The sequence below is a fragment of the Saccopteryx leptura genome, chromosome 13 (genome assembly GCF_036850995.1).
Source record: "Saccopteryx leptura isolate mSacLep1 chromosome 13, mSacLep1_pri_phased_curated, whole genome shotgun sequence".
Lineage (NCBI taxonomy): Eukaryota > Metazoa > Chordata > Mammalia > Chiroptera > Emballonuridae > Saccopteryx > Saccopteryx leptura.
Window position 1 is genome coordinate 56889430 of NC_089515.1, and position 23535 is coordinate 56912964.

The following is a 23535-nucleotide window of genomic DNA, read 5'->3' on the forward strand; positions in this document are numbered from 1 at the left end:
AGACCACCCTGAGGACACAGGACCCTGGGGGGGGGCTCCCCCCAGACCACCCTGAGGACACAGGACCCCGGGGGGGGCTCCCCCAGACCACCCTGAGGACACAGGACCCCAGGGGGGCTCCCCCAGACCACCCTGAGGACACAGGACCCCGGGGGGGGCTCCCCCCAGACCACCCTGAGGACACAGGACCCCGGGGGGGGCTCCCCCAGACCACCCTGAGGACACAGGACCCCAGGGGCCCCCTGGGAAAGCCGTCACCTAACTGCCTGCAAGGGAACGTGCTTTGGGGGACTGGAAATGCCCCTGGTTGAGACAGGTTAGAGAAGAGACTTCCCACTTCCCGGTCCGAGTACAGGACCCGTGAATGTACCTCTGGTGTCTCCAGGGAGAGTCCCGTGTTCTCAAGAGTCCTTAGCTATCTCCGTGGGCGACAGCGGCCGGTTCCCAGCTGGCTGTCACTGCCCGGGGCCACAGGAGGGCTTGGGTCTCTGGGCTGGACACCGGCCCCATCTCAGCTTCCAAGGACGCAGACAGCTGCCACCACAGGGGTGCAGAGCAGGAGGAGGGGCGGTGCCGTACGGTTCTCCGGCCTGTGGCTCTTGCTGCCCTGTCCACCGCAGGGGCCGCTGGCTGCAGGGACAGTTCCGCTGTCCCGACTGCTGTCGTGGGCGGCCGGGTGCAGGCGTCTCCACGGCTGCCGACCAAGCTGCCGTCCAGAGGAGGCCAGGCCTCCGCTTCTGCCGAGCTGACTCGGTGGGTGTTTGTCACAAGGGAGAACAGTTCATGACCCGGGTCCTCCAGCCCACAGGTGGCCGGGCCACCTGAGACCCGCTGACCCAGGAGACGCTCATCTCTGGAGGCACCAGCATCTTCTCCCTGGACCTCCGTCCACCGGGCCCCCCCGGGACCCTGACCCAGGGGAAAACGCGCTGTCCCAGGTGCTCACTGACACGGATGCAACACCACGTGTCTGCACGACTCGACCTGGTCACAGGGACGCCGGAGAGGAAGTTCCACGGGGCTGGGCCAAGGGGGGTCTCCACAAAGCCCCTGCCTGCTGCTCGGGCTGCGGTGGGCCCCCCGCTGTAGATGTGTCGGCAGGACACCGGTGCTCACACTGTCCACGTCCGAGTGACAAAACCACGTGAGAAGACAGCCTTGTGGCCTGACACCACCTCCGTCCACTCAACGCTCAGCCAGGTCGGGGGTGGGGAGGGTCCTGGGGTTTGATGGCCCCGACTCTGAAAATCCCGCGTGTCTTCATGCCAGTCACTGTCACTGTCCCCTTGTCACGCTGGTCAGTTCCAGGGGCTCCACGCCTCGCAAGGTCAGAGAGTTCGCGGTGGACGTGATGGGGTCCTCCTCTGTACGACCGGACTGGGTGGGAAGTGTCACCCGCAAGGGAATGACCGATCGAGCCCTCCTTAGCGAGGGGACAGGAGCCACTCCGGGCCGCCAGGTGCCCCTGGGCTGCTGGCCTCTCCCCAGCGAGGCCCCCGACGCCAGGCCTGTCCACGTCCCTGCCGACACCCGTGACTGCTCACGGCTGATCCAGAGCGCTGAAGGCGGGCTCCTCCCCGCGATGCTCCTCTGAGCTGACCTCCGGGCAGACGGCACCCGCTGTGGGCTGGGCCTCGGGCAGGAGGGCACAGCCGGAGTGTTCCAGAAACTTAGCCACCAGAACCCGGGTGTCCGTGTAGGCCTTGCTGTCCAGGACGGGGCAGGGCCCCTCTTTGGAGGCCACCTGGGAGGGCTCTGGCTCCGGCCGCTGCTGGGTTTTCCAGGCGTCCGGTTCCCCAGGTGGGGACGCCTGGTGCTGACGGACATGGGCCGCTGTGACGGACAGAGACCGGGCCACTGAAAACCAAGGGAGAAAGCCGCTGCTCAGTGAACCCTTCCGGAAGCAGACGCAAGTACGCTCAGGACGGGCTCGACTCTGACGTTCTCGGGCCCTGGGCTGGCGGCTGGGCACGACCCTGTCTCCTGGGCCCGCCCTGTGCCCGGTGTGGCCTGGTCCTGCTCAGCTCTGAGTCAGGATGGCATAGCTGAAGGACAGGGGACGGGCCAAGAGGGTGGAAGAGGGCCACACAGGGAGGATTCCCTCGGTCCCCTCGGCTAGGATCTCCAGCTCACAGCAGGCAGGGGCCCCTCTGACGTACACACAGACACGTCTGCCCCTCCACCAGGTCCTGAGCAGATGGCAGCCCCCCTCTGACAGGCAGCAGAGCTTAGAGCGCCCAGGGCCCCACGCCCAGGGCCCACCAGAGCCAAGGGCTGGGACATGGCACCAGCTCTGTGGCCCTGATGGCTCCATGAATGAGGCTGGTGGCATTCCCAGAGAGCCAGTGATGGGTGATCAGCTGACTGACCCATCCAGAGCCAGATTGAAGCCCCACCTGCCCTGTCCACTGTAGGAACACGTCTGGGAGGCCCAGGGCATTCTGGGAGCAACCGGCGAGCCCACCAGCCCTGGCACGTGGCCTGTCTCCTCTTCCGACAGAACCTCATGCATGCAGCGGGACCAGCAGGTCCCACGCAGCCTCTCGTACAGGCTCCCAGAGGGAACGAGGGGAGAACCACATTCTCTCCCAGCCCACAGACAGCACAGGCTTCCGGGGCGCTGTGAGGAGCTGGGGTCAGACCCCGGCAGCCCGGGATCACACGTCACCTCCTGTGAGGAGCTGGGGTCAGACCACGTGTCACCTCCTGTGAGGAGCTGGGGTCAGACCACGTGTCACCTCCTGTGAGGAGCTGGGGTCAGACCCCGGCAGCCCGGGACCCCATGTCACCTCCTGTGAGGAGCTGGGGTCAGACCCCGGCAGCCCGGGACCACACGTCACCTCCTGTGAGGAGCTGGGGTCAGACCCCGGCAGCCCGGGACCCCATGTCACCTCCTGTGAGGACCTGGGGTCAGACCACGTGTCACCTCCTGTGAGGACCTGGGGTCAGACCCCGGAAGCCCGGGACATGTCACCTCCTGTGAGGAGCTGGGGTCAGACCTCATGTCACCTCCTGTGAGGAGCTGGGGTCAGACCTCATGTCACCTCCTGTGAGGAGCTGGGGTCAGACCACGTGTCACCTCCTGTGAGGAGCTGGGGTCAGACCCCGGCAGCCCAGGACCGCATGTCACCTCCTGTGAGGAGCTGGGGTCAGACCCCGGCCGCCCGGGACCACATGTCACCTCCTGTGAGGAGCTGGGGTCAGACCACACGTCACCTCCTGTGAGGAGCTGGGGTCAGACCACATGTCACCTCCTGTGAGGAGCTGGGGTCAGACCACACGTCACCTCCTGTGAGGAGCTGGGGTCAGACCACATGTCACCTCTTGTGAGGAGCTGGGGTCAGACCCTGGCAGCCCGGACCACACGTCACCTCCTGTGAGGACCTGGGGTCAGACCACGTGTCACCTCCTGTGAGGACCTGGGGTCAGACCCCGGAAGCCCGGGACATGTCACCTCCTGTGAGGAGCTGGGGTCAGACCTCATGTCACCTCCTGTGAGGAGCTGGGGTCAGACCTCATGTCACCTCCTGTGAGGAGCTGGGGTCAGACCACACGTCACCTCCTGTGAGGAGCTGGGGTCAGACCCCGGCAGCCCGGGACCGCATGTCACCTCCTGTGAGGAGCTGGGGTCAGACCCCGGCCGCCCGGGACCACATGTCACCTCCTGTGAGGAGCTGGGGTCAGACCACACGTCACCTCCTGTGAGGAGCTGGGGTCAGACCACATGTCACCTCCTGTGAGGAGCTGGGGTCAGACCACACGTCACCTCCTGTGAGGAGCTGGGGTCAGACCACACGTCACCTCCCACCTCCTGTGAGGAGCTGGGGTCAGACCCTGGCAGCCCGGACCACACGTCACCTCCTGTGAGGACCTGGGGTCAGACCACATGTCACCTCCTGTGAGGAGCTGGGGTCAGACCCTGGCAGCCCGGACCACACGTCACCTCCCCATGTTCCACAGCAGGTGTCACCCAGTCTTAGAACAGCAGCCCCTCACGAGAGCCCAGAGTGGCGTGAGACAGGGCTGCTCCAAGCCCCTGGCTGTGGGACCGGGTGCCAAGAGGCACCGTCTAATCCACAGAGAACTCGCTGACACACAGAAGGGAAAAGGGAGCCGTGGTGACACTACAGAAACCCTCCGTGGCCGAGGAATATACTGGAGATGCCCAGCCAGCCGAGGAGGACCCGCCGACAGGCCCCTGCGCAGACTCGGGACTCCCAGGGCCCCAACCCGCGGGTCAGCGAGGCCCAATGACACGCTGGGGACGTGGGTGGGCGGGGCCAGCTGTACCTGCTGCTCTGGACGAGCACGCAGTGGGGTCGCTGGTGGACCGGGCCATGCGGCCAGGACCTGGATGTGCCCGTGTGCCGCGGTCCAGGCCCCCAGGGGACGCGAGGCCGGGGTGCGAGGCTCCCGCCGGGCCCTCAGGAGACAGGTGGCTCGGGCCAGGCATGGTGGCGCCCTCGGACGCTGGGCGGCCCGTGCTGTCGGCCGGGGCTGAAAGACACAGGACACAGCATTAGCACTGGGGCTGGGGACCACAGCGCCACCCCCGTGCAGGGACAGAGCCTGCCCACATGCCCATCAGAGCAGAGAGCCCTGCCGGGTGTGGACAGCCTGCCCTTCAAACCCAGGCCGGACATAGCTGTCGTCCTGGGGGTGCGGACACACTGGCCAGGCTGACAAATGCACCGAGGCTGGAGGCCAGAGCACCTCCCAGGGTCACCCCAGGAGGGCTGCGAGGTGGACTCCACACCCCACAGGTGACTGAGAGGCAGAGACTAGGCACGGCCCCATCCGGGCAGCTGCTGGCAGGTCAGACATCCCCACGGCCGAGTGACAGAACACTGGGGGGCGGCAGAAGAGGAGAGAGAGGAGGGGGCCACCCTGTGAGAGCTGTGAGCTCAGTTCAAACGCCGCTGGGGTGAGGTCAGCCGGGGTGAGGTCACCTGGGGTGAGGTCAGCTGGGGTGCGGTCAGCCGGGGTGAGGTCAGCCGGGGTGAGGTCAGCCGGGGTGAGGTCAGCCGGGGTGCGGTCACCTGGGGTGAGGTCACCTGGGGTGCTGAAGCCAGCCGCGGCCTCGGGGTCCCGGGAGCCGGTCACCAGCGGGTCTGCACCCAGGAGCTGTGGGAGGGGACAGGGTGGCCAGTGAGTTCCAGGTGGACTTGCTCTGGGGGGGGACCGCGGAAATAGCACCCCCACCGCGAGGGCTGACGGGGGCCCAGCGTCTCGCAGGGATGTCGAGAGACGGGTGCTAACGTCCCCACCAGTCCCCTGGGTCCTTGATGTCCCAGGGACGAGGCTGAGGATACCCTCGCTGAGGTCAAGGGCATTCGTCTGACCTTCCGCAGTCAGAGCACCGTGCACTCCCAGCCAGGTGCTGCCCTGAGAGCCCTGCCTTCCGTATCAGAGCCACACAGGGGCCTCAGGGCCACCTCAGGAGGCTGGCAGTCCTGTCTGCACAGCTAACCCCTTCCTTTCACCACCCTCTGCTCCAGCTTCCCTTGTGGGGGACAGTGAGGGCCCTGTATGCTCGGGACCAGCGCAGCGGGGACCCCAGGTGGCCCGGCGGTCAACGGCCCTGTCCGGTTGTCCTGGAATGAGTGGACTCAAGCTGTGCCCACAGAGGCCTCAGGAATCTTTCGCCCCCCCCCCCCCCCCGGCCTATCCGGCCTCCGTTCAGTGGCCCCACCCAGGCCATCAGCCCCACTGCGATGACAATGGTATACCTGAGCCCTGGGAAGAGCCCAAAGGAAAAAAACCCTGCATTTTCCTGCTATTTCAGACTCACTCTGGGGACACACTTGTGAACAGCGAGCTCCGGGGCGGGGAGGGTGAGGCGACCCGCGGTCTCGGGGAGACCCCCGCGCAGCAGGCCGGGGTCTCGGGGTCGGGCCCGGGGCTCACCTGGCTGCCGGGCGCCTGGCCCACCACGGCCTCGTAGGGCGGGGGCAGCTCGGCAGGGTAGAGCAGGCTGGGGCTGTTGATGGCCAGGTCGTACAGCGTGCTGAGCGGGGAGGGCGTGAAGTCCAGGTGGAGGCCCCTGAGAAGGCAGAACCACCCAGCGGTCACTCGCAGGGAAGGAGCGGGAACGGCAAGCAGCTCGCCGAGAGAGCGCGTCTCTGGTCAGAGCTTCCCCTGGGCGCACGGACGCCACGTGTGTGAGATAAAAGCCTGACTCCCCGGGCGATGTCAGCCCCATGTCCATCCCCCCCACAGCCCCGTCCACTAAAATGGCCCCACAGCCGGTCCCATCGTTCGTTAAACACGTGACCTCAGCCCTGGCCGGTTGGCTCAGCGGTAGAGCATTGGCCTGGCGTGCGGAGGACCCGGGTTCGATTCCCAGCCAGGGCACACAGGAGAAGCGCCCATTTGCTTCTCCACCCCTCTGCCGCGCTTTCCTCTCTGTCTCTCTCTTCCCCTCCCGCAGCCGAGGCTCCATTGGAGCAAAGATGGCCCGGGCGCTGGGGATGGCTCCTTGGCCTCTGCCCCAGGCGCTAGAGTGGCTCTGGTCGCAACATGGCGACGCCCAGGATGGGCAGAGCATCACCCCCTGGTGGGCAGAGCGTCGCCCCTGGTGGGCGTGCCGGGTGGATCCCGGTCGGGCGCATGCGGGAGTCTGTCTGACTGTCTCCCCGTTTCCAGCTTCAGAAAAATGGAAAAAAAAAAACACAAAAAAAAACATGTGACCTCAGTGGCTGTAGCGGCTGTAATTCAACAGCGGCTCCGCGGTCAGTGACAACCACTGGCCGTGCTGTGGGCTCACCTGGGGGCCCCGGCGGTGGGCGTGTGGGCGTACTCGGGCGGGTAGTACGGTGGCGGGGGTAGAGGCGGGATGAACTCGTCGAAGTCCAGCATCTGGTGGAGGACGGTGCTGTGGGGGGTCACACAGGCTGGGCTGGAGGACCGCGCCCTCTGGGGCAGGAACTGGAACACAGGGAGCCGTCACCTCACGGGGAGCCCGTCACCTCACGGGGCCTACTGTCCGCAGAAGCTAATGACGCCTCCGCTTCAGGGATCTGTTTGGGTACGTTTGTCACCGCAACTATCAGACCCTGCTGGCTAAACGTGTGTTTTTCAAACGACAGCGTCTGTGACCCAGGGAGGTTTCTGTGGAGCCCAGGCCCCGTGGAGGTGGCAGCCGGAACGCCCCCTTGACCCCGGGGCTGCACACTGGCCGCAGCAGGGGCCGGGGCTGGGAAGGAGAGGCCACTCACCGTGTGCAGGATGCCAGAGGACACCACCTGCATGCAGCACGTGGCCGTGGCCAGCGCACACACGATGGTGGACAGGACATTGAGGGCACACACGCTGAAGAGCAGGTCCTGGGGGGAGATGCAGGGGAGCGTCACCTGGGGGACCGGGCGGCCTGTCCTCAGCCCCTCGTGGAGGTCCTGCTCTGTGATCTTCCCACCATCACCAACCCCGTCTCCACACGCCTGTGTATGAGCCTCCGTAAATGCCCAAGGACGTCTCAGGTGCAGGCACGGCCCTGGCCGGTTGGCTCAGTGGTAGAGCGTCGGCCCAGCATGTGGAAGTCCCAGGTTCGATTCCCGGCCAGGGCACACAGGAGAAGCACCCATCTGCCTCTCCACTCCTCCCCCTCTCCTTCCTCTCTGTCTCTCTCTTCCCCTCCCGCAGTCAAGGCTCCATTGGAGCAAAGTTGGCTCAGGCACGGAGGATGGCTCTGTGGCCTCTGCCTCAGGCGCTAGAATGGCTCTAGTTGCAGCAGAGCAACACCCCAGATGGGCAGAGCATCGCCCCCTGGTGGGCGTGCCGGGTGGATCTTGGGCACATGTGGGAGTCTGTCTCTCTGCCTCTCCCCTGCTTTTCACTTCAGAAAAATACAAAAAAAAAAAAAAAAAAAAAAAAAAAAAAGGCATAGGCACCTTTTTCTCTCATACTGCCCAGACCGGACCTATCTCTTTAAACACCCCCAGGGGCCTGTTAAAAGGTAAACTGAGGCACGCTGGACACCCCAAAAATGTTTCTGAGCACACACAGATTCCCAGCAGGGTCAGGAGGTGACAAGAGGGGTGAATGGAGAGGGCGCAGGAACAGAGAAGGAAGAGACCCGGCTGGCTGTGACTGGGGTCTCAGGGCCGTGACGCTGGCTGGGTGACACACAGGCTATGGAACCACTCAAGCCGGCCTGGTCCGTGGCCTCCTTGTTTAATTGTGTGTGGGGGGGTTGATTCTGGGAATCTCTGCCTGGCATGGGGGAGGGTTAGGCCCCTTCCGTGCTGTCTGCCTGCTCATCTGTCCACCAGCTCCAGTGTGCTGAAGTGAACAAGGCCCTCACCCGGACTGAGGGGTCACCACGCCGGCATCTGAAGCCACACTCCTGGAGGACCAATCACAGGTTCCCAATATCGGGAGGCAGCACCTTCCTCCTCTTGCCCCAGACGCCAGGGCAGCTCTCTGGGTTCTCCAGGGCCTCACACATTGTATCTCTCACACATTGTATCCCTCACACATTGTATCTCTCACACATTGTATCCCTCACACATTGTATCCCTCACACATTGTATCTCTCCCACATATCTCTTACACATTGTATCTCTCACACATTGTATCTCTCACACATTGTATCTCTCACATACACACACACATTGTATCTCTCACACATTGTATCTCTCTCACACACACACATTGTATCTCTCACACATTGTATCTCTCACACACTGTATCTCTCTCACTCTCACACACTGTATCTCTCACACATTGTATCTCTCACATACACACACACACACACACACACACACACACACACGACAGAGCCCCCACAGGTGGCCATGACCGCTCTATATAAAGCAAGCCCACAGTCCATAAGCACTTTCCAGCAGTCAGTTCTGGTTTTCAGGAATAAAAAAAGAATACTCGCAGAAAGGAAAATAATAATATAAATGCTTTCCTGTCACTAAGAAAAATGAGGTGCTGTTGAAGAGCAGATAGCCAGGGACAAATGATCAAATCTCATTTCCTGGATTTCTTTAAAAAAAAAAAAAAAAAGGGGGCCCTGGCCGGTTGGCTCAGTGGTAGAGCATCGGCCTGGCGTGCGGGGGAACCGGGTTCGATTCCAGGCCAGGGCACATAGGAGAAGCGCCCATTTGCTTCTCCATCCCCCCTCCTTCCTCTCTGTCTCTCTCTTCCCCTCCCGCAGCCGAGGCTCCATTGGAGCGAAGATGGCCCGGGCGCTGGGGATGGCTCCTTGGCCTCTGCCCCAGGCACTAGAGTGGCTCTGGTCGCAGCAGAGCGACGCCCCAGAGGGGCAGAGCATCGCCCCCTGGTGGGCGTGCCGGGTGGATCCCGGTCGGGCGCATGCGGGAGTCTGTCTGACTGTCTCTCCCCGTTTCCAGCTTCAGAAAAAAAAATACAAAAAAAAAAAAAAAGGGAAAACCACCGGTCACCCATCCACAGATGGCGGGGACAGCCGAGATACCGCGCCCATGTCTGTCAAGACCTGTGTGCCTGCTGGCCTCCCGCACCCCCACAGTGACCACGGGGGACGGGAACTGGGAGAGGCGACGCCCTCGGCGTGAAGATGCGTGACCCTCCACAGGCCCTCCCCGCAGAGAGACGCCCTCTTGCGCTGACCCCACATCGGGGGATCAGGAACCAGAAGGGACCCAGAGGGGCAGGTGGAGGAGTCCGATCCCCTTCCCGAGAGCGTCTGCCGGGCGCACAGGGCCCGGCGTCACCTGGAGGGTCAGCCGCACGGCGTTGCAGTCCTCCCGCAGTGGGTTCAGCTTCAGTGTCTCGCCCAGGTGGCCACAGCCGGCGGCCGGGTGCTGGGTCTGGCAGCAGACGCACACTTCCACGCTGTCAAACTTGATCTGGACAGAGGGACGCAGACAGAGCCACGGTCAGCCCAGCGTCCTGCTGCTGGGCTGGCACACCTGACCTGCACGGTGACCAGCACGCCGCCATGCCTCCGTGTCGAGGCCAAAACGATCGTGTTGTTGTCGTGGACAAAACCCACGGAGAACACCAGCAATCAAGATTACTTCACATCCCTGTTTTAAAAGTGACAGGTAAGAAAGAACAAATGGACGTGAAGGAACCTAGGCCAGGCAGTTACGGGAAATGATAGACAAACTGCAGGAGGAGAGGAAACCCCTCACATTAAACTGTGCGTTTGCACAGACTTAGCAGAGCTAGCTTCCCTTTTATTTTGGAGGAGGTAGGTAGCTAAGTTCATCAAATAAATTCCGGAATATTAAAGAGTTAACTTTTTTTTTTTTTTAAAGGGAAACAGAAGAAAGCACACCATAACCAGGGGAAATTACTGGGGTCACATGATATTCGGAGAAAGAGGTCACATGCTGGCACGGTCCGCTCCTTGGGGCAGCCGTTTCCTAGCCAACTTCATGGCTTAGCGAACTCCTATTCATCCATCAAGACCCCGCTCCTGCTGCACGCTGGAGGCTCTGTCCCGCTTCCCATGCCGGGAGCTGCGAGCCTCTCCCCTGAGCCCCACCTCTGCCGAGACATGTGTGTCATCCATCCCACATTCCGAGGTCCCAGGTGCCCCGAGGGCAGCCACCACACCTACTATGACAGCGTTCGCTGTGCCCATGACTTGTCAGCTTTCAGTAAACGCTAAATAAATGTAAATGCCTCGAGTAATTAAAACCATGGAAAAGGGAAAAAACAGAATTTGGTGTTTTTAAAAGCTCGGAAGTCAGGAGGAGAGCTGTGGAGCAGGCTGGAGGGTCTGAGAACTGCGAGGTCCTCGGAGACCCAGGGACCCAGCCAGGGCTGAAGCTGCAGGTGCCAGACCCTGAGGCCTGTGCTGTCCCCAGCGGTCAGTTTCCAGCAGTCATGGGCAGCTCCAGCCATGGACTGTTTACCGAGGATGATGGTGAAGTCACACGGAAACGGAATGGTGTTGCTACAACGGGAAATTCTGGGTGAAGGTGACCAACGTCAAAGGTCAGTCAAATGTAAATTTCTCATGGAGCCAAGACAGGCCAAGACTCTCCCTGGTCCATGGTGAGCACAATGAAAGCTGTGTCTTTTGGCAACGGTGGAAGCCGCGCAGGAGTCCAAGGTGACCAACAGCCTCCTGTGGACTCTCAGCCATGATTCCCTTCCTCCTTCAACCGGATGTCGCCAACAGTCAGGCCCGAGGCTGTGTCCTCTCCCTGTGTGTTCTTCATCACGGGGAGGCTAAACCAGGGTTGCCCTGGTGACATAGGGCTCTTGCCGGGGCTGGGGCTGCGTAATTGGCGTTGGCTTGGTTACCAGATGCTTTCAGTTTTGAGACCAGAGCTCTGGCTACAAAGGCAGTGACAAGCCTCAGGGGAAAATGTCTGGCAGGCTTTGGGAGGAAGGAGGTGGTCACAAAATCTACGCATGGGGAGTTCCCCGCGACTGTGGTCCTGATAACCAAAAACTGCGGTCAGCTCAGCTGTCCTTTGACAGGTACCAGCCACTGCTCCATGAGGGTGTCGCTCACCACTCCACACTCCAGAGAGAGAAAGACAAATAGACCTACTACCTGTGTACGTGTGTGCCCAGGCACGCCACACTGTCAGAGTGGACACTGTGTTTCCTGCCCACCCCACCCCCAGCATGCACCTCCTGCCCCCCCCCCCCTCCACCGTAACTTCCTTTCTGGGAATCGTCTGTTGGGTCCCCCTGGAAGAACCGTTAAACAGATGCATTCCTGTCCTGGCCAATCAAAGTGCTCCCTCCCTGGTCTCCGACAACAGAGAAGGAACAAAGAGGTCACAAACCACTGGCCCTTTTCACGGCTCTGGAGCTGTGTGCCGGTGAGTCTGGGGTTCCCGCTCAGGCCCCTCTGGCCAGGCCTTGTGCCCCAAGAGCTTTGCTGGGACCAGGCAGACCCAGATCCTGTCAGCCTGCGTCCTTCCAATGAATGGCCCTGGCAGTGCCACCCAAGGACACTTAAGAACTCAGGGGGCAGCCTTGGCTGGTTGCCTCAGTGGGAGCCGCATCAGCCCAGCATGTGGAAGTCCCGGGTTTGATTCCCGGCCAGGGCACAAAGGAGAAGCACCCATCTGCTTCTCCACTCCTCCCCTTCTCCTTCCTCTCTGTCTCTCTCTCCCCCTCCCACAGCCAAGGCTCCATTGGAGCAAAGTTGGCCCGGGCACTGAGGATGGCTCTGTGGCCTCTGCTTCAGGCGCTAGAATGGCTCTGGTTGCATCACAGCAATGCCCCAGATGGGCAGAGCATCGCCCCTCCCTCCCGCCCCCTGGTGGGCATGCCGGGTGGATCCCAGTCGGGAACATGCAGGAGTCTTTCACCCGGCTTCTTATTTCAGGGGGAAAAAAAAAAAAAGAAAGAACTCAGGTGGCATCAAATCACTGGGGGAAGTACTAGGTTACTCAGGAAACAGATTTAGCAAAGCTAGCTTCCCTTTTATTTTGGAGGAGGTGGGTAGCTAAGTTAATCAAATAAATTCCAGAATATTAAAGAGTTAACTATTAAAATAAAAAGGAAACAGAAGAAAGCACACCATAACCAGGAGAAATTACTGGGTCACATTGATATTGGGAGAAAGAAGATCTTGCCATTGGTTCCAAGGTAAGAGCACAAAGCCAACCAGTCATAGATCCCAACACACAGAAACTAAAATTTTCCTATGTTAAAACATAAAATTAAAAAGCCAACAACCACCCAGGAAATATATTTGACCAACATAAGCTGCAGGATTCAAAACCGTAAATATATAAAAAGCACTTCCAAATCAATAAGATAAATCATTAAATATAAAAATGGGTAAAGGTCCCCAGTTGATTCACAGAAAAAAAAATACATAAATGGTGCATACGTATGTATGTATAATATACATAAGTGTGAGATTTAGAGTTAAAGTGCCCCTTTCCGAGCCGTTCATACAGAGCGTGACCCAGGAAACAGGGTCTGAGACAAGACGAGGAGAAGGTGGCCTTGCAAGGCTGGGCCCTGGGCTTTCTCGGGGCTGGACCTCTGGGCATGGCCACCTCCTCCCACAGGCAGTGGCCTTGTCCTGGGAACAGAGGGTCACAGAGCAAATGGCCGGTCCCGGGGAGCTGCCGGGGTCACCGTCCTCACAGCACTGAGCGTTCAGGAGCGAGGGAGCCGACAGAGCTATGGATGTGAGTCGGCAGGTCAGCCTTTCTGAGGGGGGCGGGCTCGGGGCTGGGGGTCCTCAGCAGTTCCGGGGACACGCCGTCCCACAGCCGGATGCTCTGTGAGCATCATTTCGGGACATGAGGTCACTGTTGGCATCCGGAACTGACTCAGCAGGAGCCTCGGCACCGACACTGGGCAGCTTTTCTCAGACCCGGCAGCCTGGGTCGGGAAGGCTTGCGGAGGCCGCAGCTGCCCCTGTGGACCCTAGTGGCAAGGCCACGGGGAACGGACCTGTGGCCTTGAGGCAGGACGGCCACAGCTAAATTCAGGACAGCCCCGGCCCTCTCGGAAACAATGGCCACAGGCTGGGCACGCTCACAGGCGGCTGTGAAAGGGCCCCCCCTACCCCACCCAGGCGGCTGTGAAAGGGCCCCCCCTACCCCACCCAGGCGGCTGTGAAAGGCCCCCCCCCCCCCCCCCCCCGCCCCAACCCAACTCCCATCCCCGGCAGCCACAGTTATGTCAGGAGTCCAACTGCTTACAGAACGTGACCGGACATACCTGACTCCTCCCTGGTCTTACCGTCCTGGGAGCTGAGTGTGGAAGGATGATTCCCGTGCAACACACAGCGTCCTGACTCCCAACCACGTACACAGCGCCCCGTGCCTAGTTTTCCTAGATCTAAAACCCAATTCCCGTTTTCAATTGAAAAACGAGTGCAAAATTGCTTTGGTGTACTTCTTATCATCTATAGAGAGAGCCACAAAAATTAGGGGATATTTCAAAATGAATAGGAAGCCATAAAATATCCCCTAATTTTTGTGAGCAGTATAGAATACCTCAGCGCTTGAAATCGACTCACAGCATTGATTTTTTTCAAATTCCAGGGAAGAAAAAAAAAAAATCAATTGCTGCAAAATGCCAAAACATCCTCGTTCCTAAACAGATTCGTTCCGAAATGGCACCTACCTGGCGGTGCTCAGAACTACTCCCTTGGGAGCTGATTTACAAAGCGATACTAGCCGTCACCTTAGAATGTCTCGGAATGAATCAACTTTTCAATTCCTTATGCAGTCCCAGCAGAATAAAAGCCAAGGATAGGATACAATTGCTTTTTTAAAAATTACTTTCGTACGAAAGCCAGCCCGGACCTACGTTCCCCAGAAGCTGTGGGTCCCGCCGGTCACTCACCAGCTGACAGCCTTCTAGGGAGCCAACCAGCTGGGCGTTCTGACAGGAGAGGATGGAGCCGGCGAGGTTCAGCATCACACACACCGCGGAGAGCAGCATGAAGAAGGTGATCTGGGAACCGACCGAACAACAGAAACAACAAAAACGGGTCATTCGCTCGGAGACGCTTACAGGGGACGCACCGGGCTGCATTTCAGCTGATCAAATAATGACCCGCGTCACGGGGTTTCAAGGAGAGTCTCAGGCCTCCCAATTTCAAACCTGCCTTCCCTTCCGTCAAACCAGTCACCTCTGAAGGGCTGTTTGTTGTCAAGGGCCCTTGTTGTTTCTTACTTGAAACACGTCCTGAGATATTTTAGAAACGAAACGCAACGCAATGCGCAACTCAAGCATCATGGAAACGTAGGCTTGAAACCCAGGTGATCCTGGTAACCAGCGTCGTCACTCTGATACATTTAATAAAAAGAAGTAAACTGGCAAATACTACCTATACATTATTACAGGCTCCAAATAGTTTGATAAGAATCTCAAAAACAACTTAGAAATTTCTAGAAGAAAACGAGCAAACGTTTATTTCTTAGAAAGCCTTTTTTTCTTTTTCTTTTTTTTTTATGGAGAACTCCATACCTCTGTGAACCAGTGGTGAGCGGGAGCTCACACACCCATCACCCACTCCCAACAGTTAGTCAACTCATTATTGTGATTCAGTTACACCCTTCTCCCCTCCAGGCAATTCTGTGGCATTACATTGAATGATTTTACTCTAAATATTTAAAGTGTGTAGGGCCTAGCCTGTGGTGGCGCAGTGGATCAAGCATCCACCTGGAATGCTGAGGTCGCTGGTTCATAACCCTGGGCTTGTCTGGTCAAGGCACATATAGGAGTTAATGCTTCCTACTCCTCCCCCCTTCTCTCTCTCTCTCTCTCTCTCTTCTCTAAAATTAATAAATAAAAAAAAAATTAAAAGTGTGTGATTCTAAAGGCGTTTAAGACTCCTTTTCAAAAATGTGACCAAAACATAGCACTCACCTTCACAATTCATTACATTTCCTTAATTGTCCTAGATCAGGGGTCCCCAAACTACGGCCTGCGGGCTGCATGCGGCCCCAAGGCTATTTATCCGGCCCCCTCCGCACTTCCCGAAGGGGCACCTCTTCCATCAGTGGTCAGTGAGAGGATCCGCATCCCGTGGTCTTGAAGTACTGTATGTGGCAGCACCGCAAAGCGTGGCATCGCTCACGTACAGTACTACTTCCTGTGACGCTCACGTACAGTACTACTTCCTGTGACGCTCACGTACAGTACTACTTCCGGTGACGCGGGATGCACGCGTCAGGGCTCCGGAAGTGCAGTCATATCCCTTGTTACAGCTGGCAGTGACAAATATGGAACCGGACATTGACCATCTCATTAGCCAAAAGCAGGCCCATAGTTCCCATTGAAATACTGGTCAGTTTGTTGATTTAAATTTACTTGTTCTTTATTTTAAATATTGTATTTGTTCGTTTTTTTTACTTTAAAATATGTGCAGTGTGCATAGGAATTTGTTCAGTTTTTTTTTATGGTCCGGCCCTCCAACGGTCTGAGGGACAGTGACCTGGCCCCTGTGTAACAAGTTTGAGGACCCCTGTCCTAGATAATTTTGTACTTCGAATCAGGTTACACAGGATGCCAACTTGTTCTGAACCGTAGATTGTTTTTCTTGGAGATATATATATATATTTTTTATTTACAGGGCTTTCCCCTTCATCGTTTTTTCCTTCCTTGAAATGTGTTGTAGTTTCCTATAGCCTGGACTGCCGATTGTCCCCCATCACCTGACAGAAGTGCCTCGAACCCCCTGTGGTTCTGGCAATTTGGTGGTGTGACCCAGGGGTTTGAGAAGGCTAACGGAAGGCAGACGATGTTAGCAGCCATTCTGATGCTTGCTTAGACCCGTTCGTTTATTTGGATTTCCAAGATGGTGCTGGTTTCACGCTATCATTTCTCCTCCTTTTTTTATCCCCAGGCATCAGGCATACATAGATTTCCCCTCCTGAACTGTCTTGTTACCCTTGGGGACAGGTCATATCGGAAAAGCAGGATATACGTGACAGTCACTCTGTCAGTTTTCCAGAATTCATGTAATTGGTGGGGACGGTGCTGGGTGGACAGAGTAAACCCAACCTCTGTGGTCAGTGAACACTCGGGCTGCCCGCGTTGAACACTCGGGCTAAACCTGACCAAACGCATCTTTGGGATCAAGAATAATCTTTAATGAATCAAGAGTAGGGACAGTGCTTGTCCCAGAAATACAAGAACGATTAGACACTGGTGTTAATCACACGACACCAAAACATAGACCAAGTGTACAGAGTATAAACAATGTAATCATTAGCAGAGTATGATAAAATACATGTTAAGCCATTCATAACTTTACTAAACATCTCTAAGTAAGCTAGGAACAAGAGGGAAATGAAAGAACCCAGTTAAAAATATTCACGGGGGAAAAAAAAAACTAAGCAAACAACACACCTGATTATAAACTTTAAAAATTGTTCCCTTTAAAATCAGACACCGGGAATCAGAAACATCCTTGAGGGAAGAGGTTGCCACTTTTTTCTCATGAAGTACTGTGGCTCCAGCCAATGCAAAAAATAGTAAGACTAAAATAAAAAGTGTAAGAACTGGAAAAGAAGGGAAAAAACTATTATGAATCTATAGAATTATAGTAGCATAGCAATTAATGAACAACTAAGGTCTCACAACGAAAAACTGATGATGAATGCTTCTCATCTCTCTCCGTTCCTGTCTGTCCCCGTCTATCCCTCTCTCTGACTCTCTCTGTCCCTATAAAAAACAAAAACAAAAAAAAAACTAATGCTAGGAGATCCAACAGAAAAAAAATAGGCAAATTATATCCATACCTCACACCATACCCCAAGATTAAAACCATAAATGTCAGAATCAAAATGTTGAACACTTAGAAGAAAATACTAGAAAACCTTTAAAATACTAGAATCAGGGTGGTTAGAAAATTTTACTAACAGAGATACAAATGTGGGCGGCAGGTATAAAAAGGTTGACTACCCCTGGCCTAGATGAAAATACCAATTATGTATCAGAATGCAGACCCGAGGGGAGGGGAAGGCAGTCCTGAGCTAAAGGGACCAAGATCCAGGAATGAAACGTGCAAACCAAGTTCAAGGACCCAAGACATTCCACGGATGCTATAAAGGCAAGTTCCAATCCAACAGAATGAAACCTGGTAAACCTATTTACTGCCTTCCTCCACACCACCACATACCCACCAGACTCTTCTACGATGTTTCCAGATGACAGTGTTCATCACCTTTTTAATTATTTACCTCACTTCACAGTTAACAAGCAATATCTTCCTCCCAAAACAATTACACTTAGTCACCCACTGAAAAATTATTTGACAACTCTGTCAATAAGCAGCATTTCACCAGACGTTATGAATAGGGGAGACCACGAGCGCTTTTCTTTGGGTGCATTTAATCCATACAACAGACTAGGGTATAATGATTCCTTTTTCCCCCACTTTACAGATAAAACGAGGTTCAGAGAGTTTAAAACCAACCCCAAATCACCACACTGACACAGCATGAGCCATAATTCAAATTCAGTTTGTCAACCTCAAAACCTACGCCCAGTTTTCACTATCCTCCAATGCTCTCTCTTGAGGCCCAGGGGAGAGGTTAACCTCTCATTTCTCTGCCTCTTACTATTTCTCATGGGCTGCATTCTCCACACCAGGAATTATGTTTTCTTCATAAAACCTTTGAACAGTCAAGACTAAAAGAATGCTGTCCTAACTTTTGAGCCAGTAATAATTCTAATTCTAGGAATGACTTAAGAGCAAGATAATGAAAGGAAACCTTTAAATAAATTTCTTTTAAACTGCTCCTGACCAAAGAAAATAATTTATTTTAAAAAAATTTTAAGAAACCAAGTATGAAATCCTCCACACCAGGTACTGTGCCAAGAACCTTACAAATACTTCCACATCTAATCGTCACGCAGCCCACACAATGGAAACTCATCAGATTGTTTTCTAGGCGAGCAACAAGTGTCAGCTGCTCAGGGAGAGCCTATTTACGAACCCAGCTGGTCTGCTCCCCAAGCAGGCAGGTAGGTAATCACCGCAGATTTATCAACTTTTCTGTGACCTGCCCCCACCCACCCCCCAGTGAGGGAAACATATTTTATATTATCCAATCTACGCGCGCGTGCGCGCAAACACACGCCACAAAGCAACATCTACAAAACACTCTTTACCTTCATATGCAGCCAAAAATGTTTTTTTAAAATGCTGGTTTTGACTCATGAAAAACCACCCGATGAGTTATGTAGCCAAAAAAAAAAAAAAAAAAAACCCAAAAAACAAAAGCTAAAGAAAGCTCAATGGTTAACCACAGAATTACCGAGTTGAATGATTGTGAATGTAAAAAATTGTTATTCGGAGAAAACACGCTTTCCTTACAACGACGTACAATGCTTACATACGCCAAAAACATAAGATAACTGTGTTAAGACAAAAAGTAAAAAGGACATGGACCATTATAGTTTTACTTTATAAAGGCTTTTATTTTTCCTTACAAACCGTGGTCGTTAAGAGCCTATCCAACTTTCCCTTTCTCGGCACCAAAGCAACTAAACTGACCGATGAGTTCTCTGTTTCAGATCACGGTACAAAGTAACAACAATAACAATAATAATTTTTTTAAAAGCCTGACAATTAAAATAAATCTTCTCCTGTCTTTCTAAATGAAATGTGGAGCCCAACACTTCATGGTAGGAAAATGACAAAAGTTGCCAAACGCGCCCTAAAAGCGACACACACAGGTCAGCGCTGCAGAAAAGCGCTCCCGTCCGCGGACCCCGCGCGCGCCCTACACCCGGGGGTCCCCTGGGGGGCGGGGGGAGCGCAGAGCTTCACGAGGACGGGGCCGCGGTCGGGGCCGGGGCGCTGGCCTGGGCTCGCGCGCGGGCCCGGTCCTCCTCCTCGGCCAGGGCCTCGCAGTACTGCGCCGGCCAGTCCCGCGGGTCCTGGTTGTGGACCTTGGCCACGAACTTGAGCACCTTCATCTTGCTGGTCTCCAGGCCAGTGCGCGGGCCCCACTGCAGCTCGTAGTCCACGGGGTCCGTGTGCGGGATGCGCCGGTAGTCGAGGTACCGCTGGCGCACGAAGTCCTCGGTGATGAGCTTCTTGGGGTCGCCGAAGACCAGGTGCCTCCTGGTGGGGTGCACGCCGAGGCGGCGCAGGAACTCCCAGACCTCCGTCTCCCGGACCGCGTTGCCCCGCATGAAGATGAGCCCCAGCAGGATCATCAGCAGCCCGGTGGTGGGCGTGCCCTGGTCGCCGCGCAGCGCCGCGTCCGCCTCCACCGGCTCCAGCGTGTTGACCAGGACGTAGGCGCTGCTCCGCGGCTCCAGCTCCACCAGCCGGTAGCCGAACACGTACTCCAGGCGCTCGGCCGCGCGCCGCAGCAGCTCCGGGAAGACGTCCCGGTACTCGCCCAGCACGTGCTTGGTGATGTCGGCGCGCTTGACCGGGATCTTCTTCTGGTCCTTGATGAGCAGGAACTGCACCAGCTCCGCCACCTTCAGCTCCAGCTGCTTCTGCGAGCGCGGCCCCACGGCCGGGCCCGAGCCGGAGCCGGAGCCGGAGCCGGGACTCGGGGCGGCCGGGGCGCGGCGCGCGCCATGCACGCAGAGCCGCCCGCGCCGCGGGAGGTGCTCGGGGCCTCGTCCCGCTCGGCCTGGGAGCTGGGGCGGCCCCGGCTGCGCGGCCTCGGCAGCATGGCGCGGCGGGCTGGGGTTCCGGGGGCAGGGGGCGGCGGCGGCGGCGGCGGCGGCGAAGGGGATTGTGGGCCGGCGCGCCGTGCGTCAGGGGCGGGGCCCGGGCGGCGCGCGCGCCTTTGCGTCACAGCGACGACGCGTCGCGTCGGCAGCCACTGCGCATTGCGTCACGGGGTTGGGGCGACGTTCTGCGGCCGCCGCCGCGGTCTTTATTACACACTGGGGTTCCCGACGCAACCATTTCAAAAAGCAAAATAAAAATAAATAAGGAAATAAAATAAAGTGAGATTAAAAATAATTTAAGCCTTGGTCTGGTGGTTCAGTGGGTAGAGCGTCCTCCCCGCGCACCAAGGCCGCAGGTTCGAGCCCCAAGCAAGGGCGAGAGCAACCAACGAGCTCATCAGGACGTGGAACCAAGGAGGTGGATGCTTCTCTCTCCTCCTCCCGCCAATCAATGGAAAAAAATTTTTAGATACTATTTGAAAAATAAAACTGTAAAACATTTCATTTAGTTTAAACATTGATAAAAATAATAAAAATAAGTAAAAAGTGTCCTTGGCAAACCATGCAAGTACAGAACAGGAACCAAGACTCCCTAACAAGTGTGCGGCCAAGTTCAAGCCCAGGACAGTGGTCTAGAAAGCGATGATCAAGAATCTGAAAATCAGCAGTGTTTGGGGGGTTTTGTTTAAATTTTTTTGATTTACTGACTTTTAGACAGGAAGGGGAGAGGAGGGGGTGAGAGAGAGAGAAGCATTCATCTGTTGTTTCACTTGGTTGTGTTCATTCCTTGGTGGCTTCCTGCACGTGCCCTGACCCCGAAGCCCTGGCCGATTAGCTCAGGGGGTCAGAGCGTTGTCAGGAAGCACAGAGACTGCGGGGATGTTTACAGATGGAGGGAACTGGTGAATGTGGGCGAAAAGTCAGGTGAAGGGGAAGACAAGAGGCTGGAAAAGGAGACAGAGCCTCCCCTTCTGCAGTTAGAGGTGAGCAGAGCAGAAGGTCACCATGGCACAACGTCCCAGGTGCCTAGCAACGGACAACACCAAGAAGACAAGGATCTTGCCCGCAGGGTAACCTGTCCTCATACTGCTGCTGGTCATGCCGTTTAATAGACCCCCGAGTTCATCTCTGGTCATAGGGTTCAAACCCTCCCCTTTCCTCTCTGGCATGTTCCTAGTCATGCAGGTTAGACCCGCTCAGAGGGGGAACACGCAAGGCTCCAAGCCCAGAAAAGCAGCGACACCACACAAGGAATACCACTGCTGACCTCAGGACCAGCTGCATTATTAATGACCCCCTGCCCTGGCACTGACCAATCAGTGGAGACCATAACCTCAGAGGGACACACCCTGAACGACTTCAGGGGTGGAGGATCCAACCCCCTCTCTCTATCCCTGGAGCACACCTGTGCCCTGCCCTTCCCCCTGCCCCCTTCCCCTCTTCTTCCTACACAGGCATGCATCTCCTAAACGCTAAGGGTCCCCACGAGACTAGAAACCGGGGGAGCAGTGGGTATCGACAGCTCGTCCTGGGCTGACCCCCCCCCCTCCTGCCTTAGAGGCCCCCTTTTCGCTGACTTCCCATTGTTAGCTCATTTCTTTCCTGTAAGGTTTCTGGAAACCCGAGGCAGCCCTGCCTACACTCTCTCCTGTTGCTTCTTCTGTCCTAAGCCCTTCCTTGTTTGACTTGCCCCCAGCTTGAAAGCTTGTAAGCTTGAAAAACATACTCTCAACATCCCTGGACTCGTGCTGTGAAATTTTTCCAGCCCGAAGTCAAGAACCCACACACTACCTACCGGCTGGCCCTAGGCAGACTTGAAGGGTAACACTTCTAATCAAAGCTGGACTAAAATGAATAAAAGACCCAGGGGAGGCCCCGTGTGCTCTGCCTTCCTCCACCTCTCCCCTGGCTCAAGTTTCAACTCGCCCAACCCTTGACCACCTGCTGAGAGTCTATTACCAAGGACCGTTGGCTGAAGGCAGGTTTGCCTGGCTTGCCCATCTTTCCACTGCTCCAGTATTTATATTTTCGCAAGAAATTCCATCAGCGAGGCCACGACCAGCAAACCACTGCACAAAGCATCTTGTCTCAGGGAAGTGTTTTGCTTGGTCAAATGAGTTTATCTTTTGGAAAGCACAAGATCGTGTTAAAACTGCCTTGGGCCCAGAACCACAATTTGAGCAGAAATGGTAAGAAAGAATGCTACAAACAGAAAGAAATGTGCTGCCTCGTGAGGTTACCGTTTAATTTTGAGCATCGCTGATCAAGAATTGCAATAAAGTGAACCTCTTAAATTTCTTAATTCCTACTCCATCAGCCTCAGGGCTCAATGGGAAAGGAAAGAGAGCCCAAGGGTACCGTCCCTGATAATCTGTGATGTGTGCACTTTGTATATAATTGTGCAGCTCTTACAGCCAACGTGAATCATTTCATTAAACTCAAGACTATCTGCAATCTGTGGCCATTACTTCCACAGATCTTAGCAAATGTGTCTTCCTTTTCTACAATCTGACTTGCAGAGAAGAAACTGAATTAAAAAAAAAAAAGAACAACACCCAAGCTTCCATCCAGAAAAGAACAAGTTGTTTCCAGAAACAATACATTTAACATCACATTGTCTTCCTCTTTCTCAATGGCAATCTTGGAAAGAATAGACAATGGAATAATAACATTTAGTGATTAGGAAGAAGAAAGAACTAACCAGGAAACAAGAATTCTCTACCCCTCCCAGGCAGGATCTTATTATGTCAGTACAAAAGAGTTTATTATTGCAAGTGCAGGATGGGAAGCATGTTCTCCAGGTGTGCTCTCACCCAAGATTCCAGGACACTCTCACCCAACAAGAATTCTCTACCCCTCCCAGGCAGGATCTTATTATGTCAGTACAAAAGAGTTTATTATTGCAAGTGCAGGATGGGAAGCATGTTCTCCAGGTGTGCTCTCACCCAAGATTCCAGGACACTCTCACCCAAGAACCAAATCAAACAGGGACCCTAGGGGAGGCAAAGACACTCTGTCCTGAGCAGCGGTGGGGATCATCTTGTATTTATTTTTACATCTGAATGGACAGTGACTCCAGCATGTGCTTGACTGGGATCCACCTGGCATGCCCACCAGGGGGCAATGCTCTGCCCATCTGGGGCGTTGCTCCGTTGCAACTGGAGCCATTCTAGCACCTGAGGCGGAGGCCATGGAGCCATCCTCAGTGCCCGGGCCAACTTTGCTCCAATGGAGCCTTGGCTGCGGGAGGGGAAGAGAGAGACAGAGAGGAAGGAGAGGGGGAAGGGTGGAGAAGCAGATGGGCGCTTCTCCTGTGTGCCCTGACCGGGAATCAAACCCGGGACTTCCACATGCCGGGCTGACACTCTACCGCTGAACCAACTGACCAGGGCCTGTAAATTATACTGCAACTGTTGCTAAGGATTCTTGAATTACAGAAAACTTTGGTGAGAG

At 55.7% G+C, this 23535-nt stretch overlaps 2 protein-coding genes across 2 annotated transcripts in view; both read right to left on the reverse strand.

Annotated features, from left to right (window-relative positions):
- The window catches only part of ENTREP2 (endosomal transmembrane epsin interactor 2), a 105522-nt gene that overhangs the window by 4062 nt on the left and 77925 nt on the right, over nt 1-23535 (reverse strand). Inside the window, exons 3-10 of the mRNA XM_066354576.1 lie at nt 14275-14385; nt 9702-9836; nt 7218-7325; nt 6767-6927; nt 5908-6043; nt 5040-5124; nt 4291-4497; nt 371-1857 (exon numbers count right to left, since the gene is read on the reverse strand). Coding sequence (XP_066210673.1) covers nt 1541-1857; nt 4291-4497; nt 5040-5124; nt 5908-6043; nt 6767-6927; nt 7218-7325; nt 9702-9836; nt 14275-14385 — 1260 coding nt within the window. The 3' untranslated portion in view covers nt 371-1540. The remainder of the gene's footprint in view (nt 1-370; nt 1858-4290; nt 4498-5039; nt 5125-5907; nt 6044-6766; nt 6928-7217; nt 7326-9701; nt 9837-14274; nt 14386-23535) is intronic.
- Nucleotides 18838-20099, reverse strand: NSMCE3 (NSE3 homolog, SMC5-SMC6 complex component). The gene is given in 2 exon segments (XM_066355220.1): nt 18838-19974; nt 19977-20099. Coding segments are annotated over 2 exon segments (867 nt in total). The 5' UTR covers nt 20082-20099; the 3' UTR covers nt 18838-19212.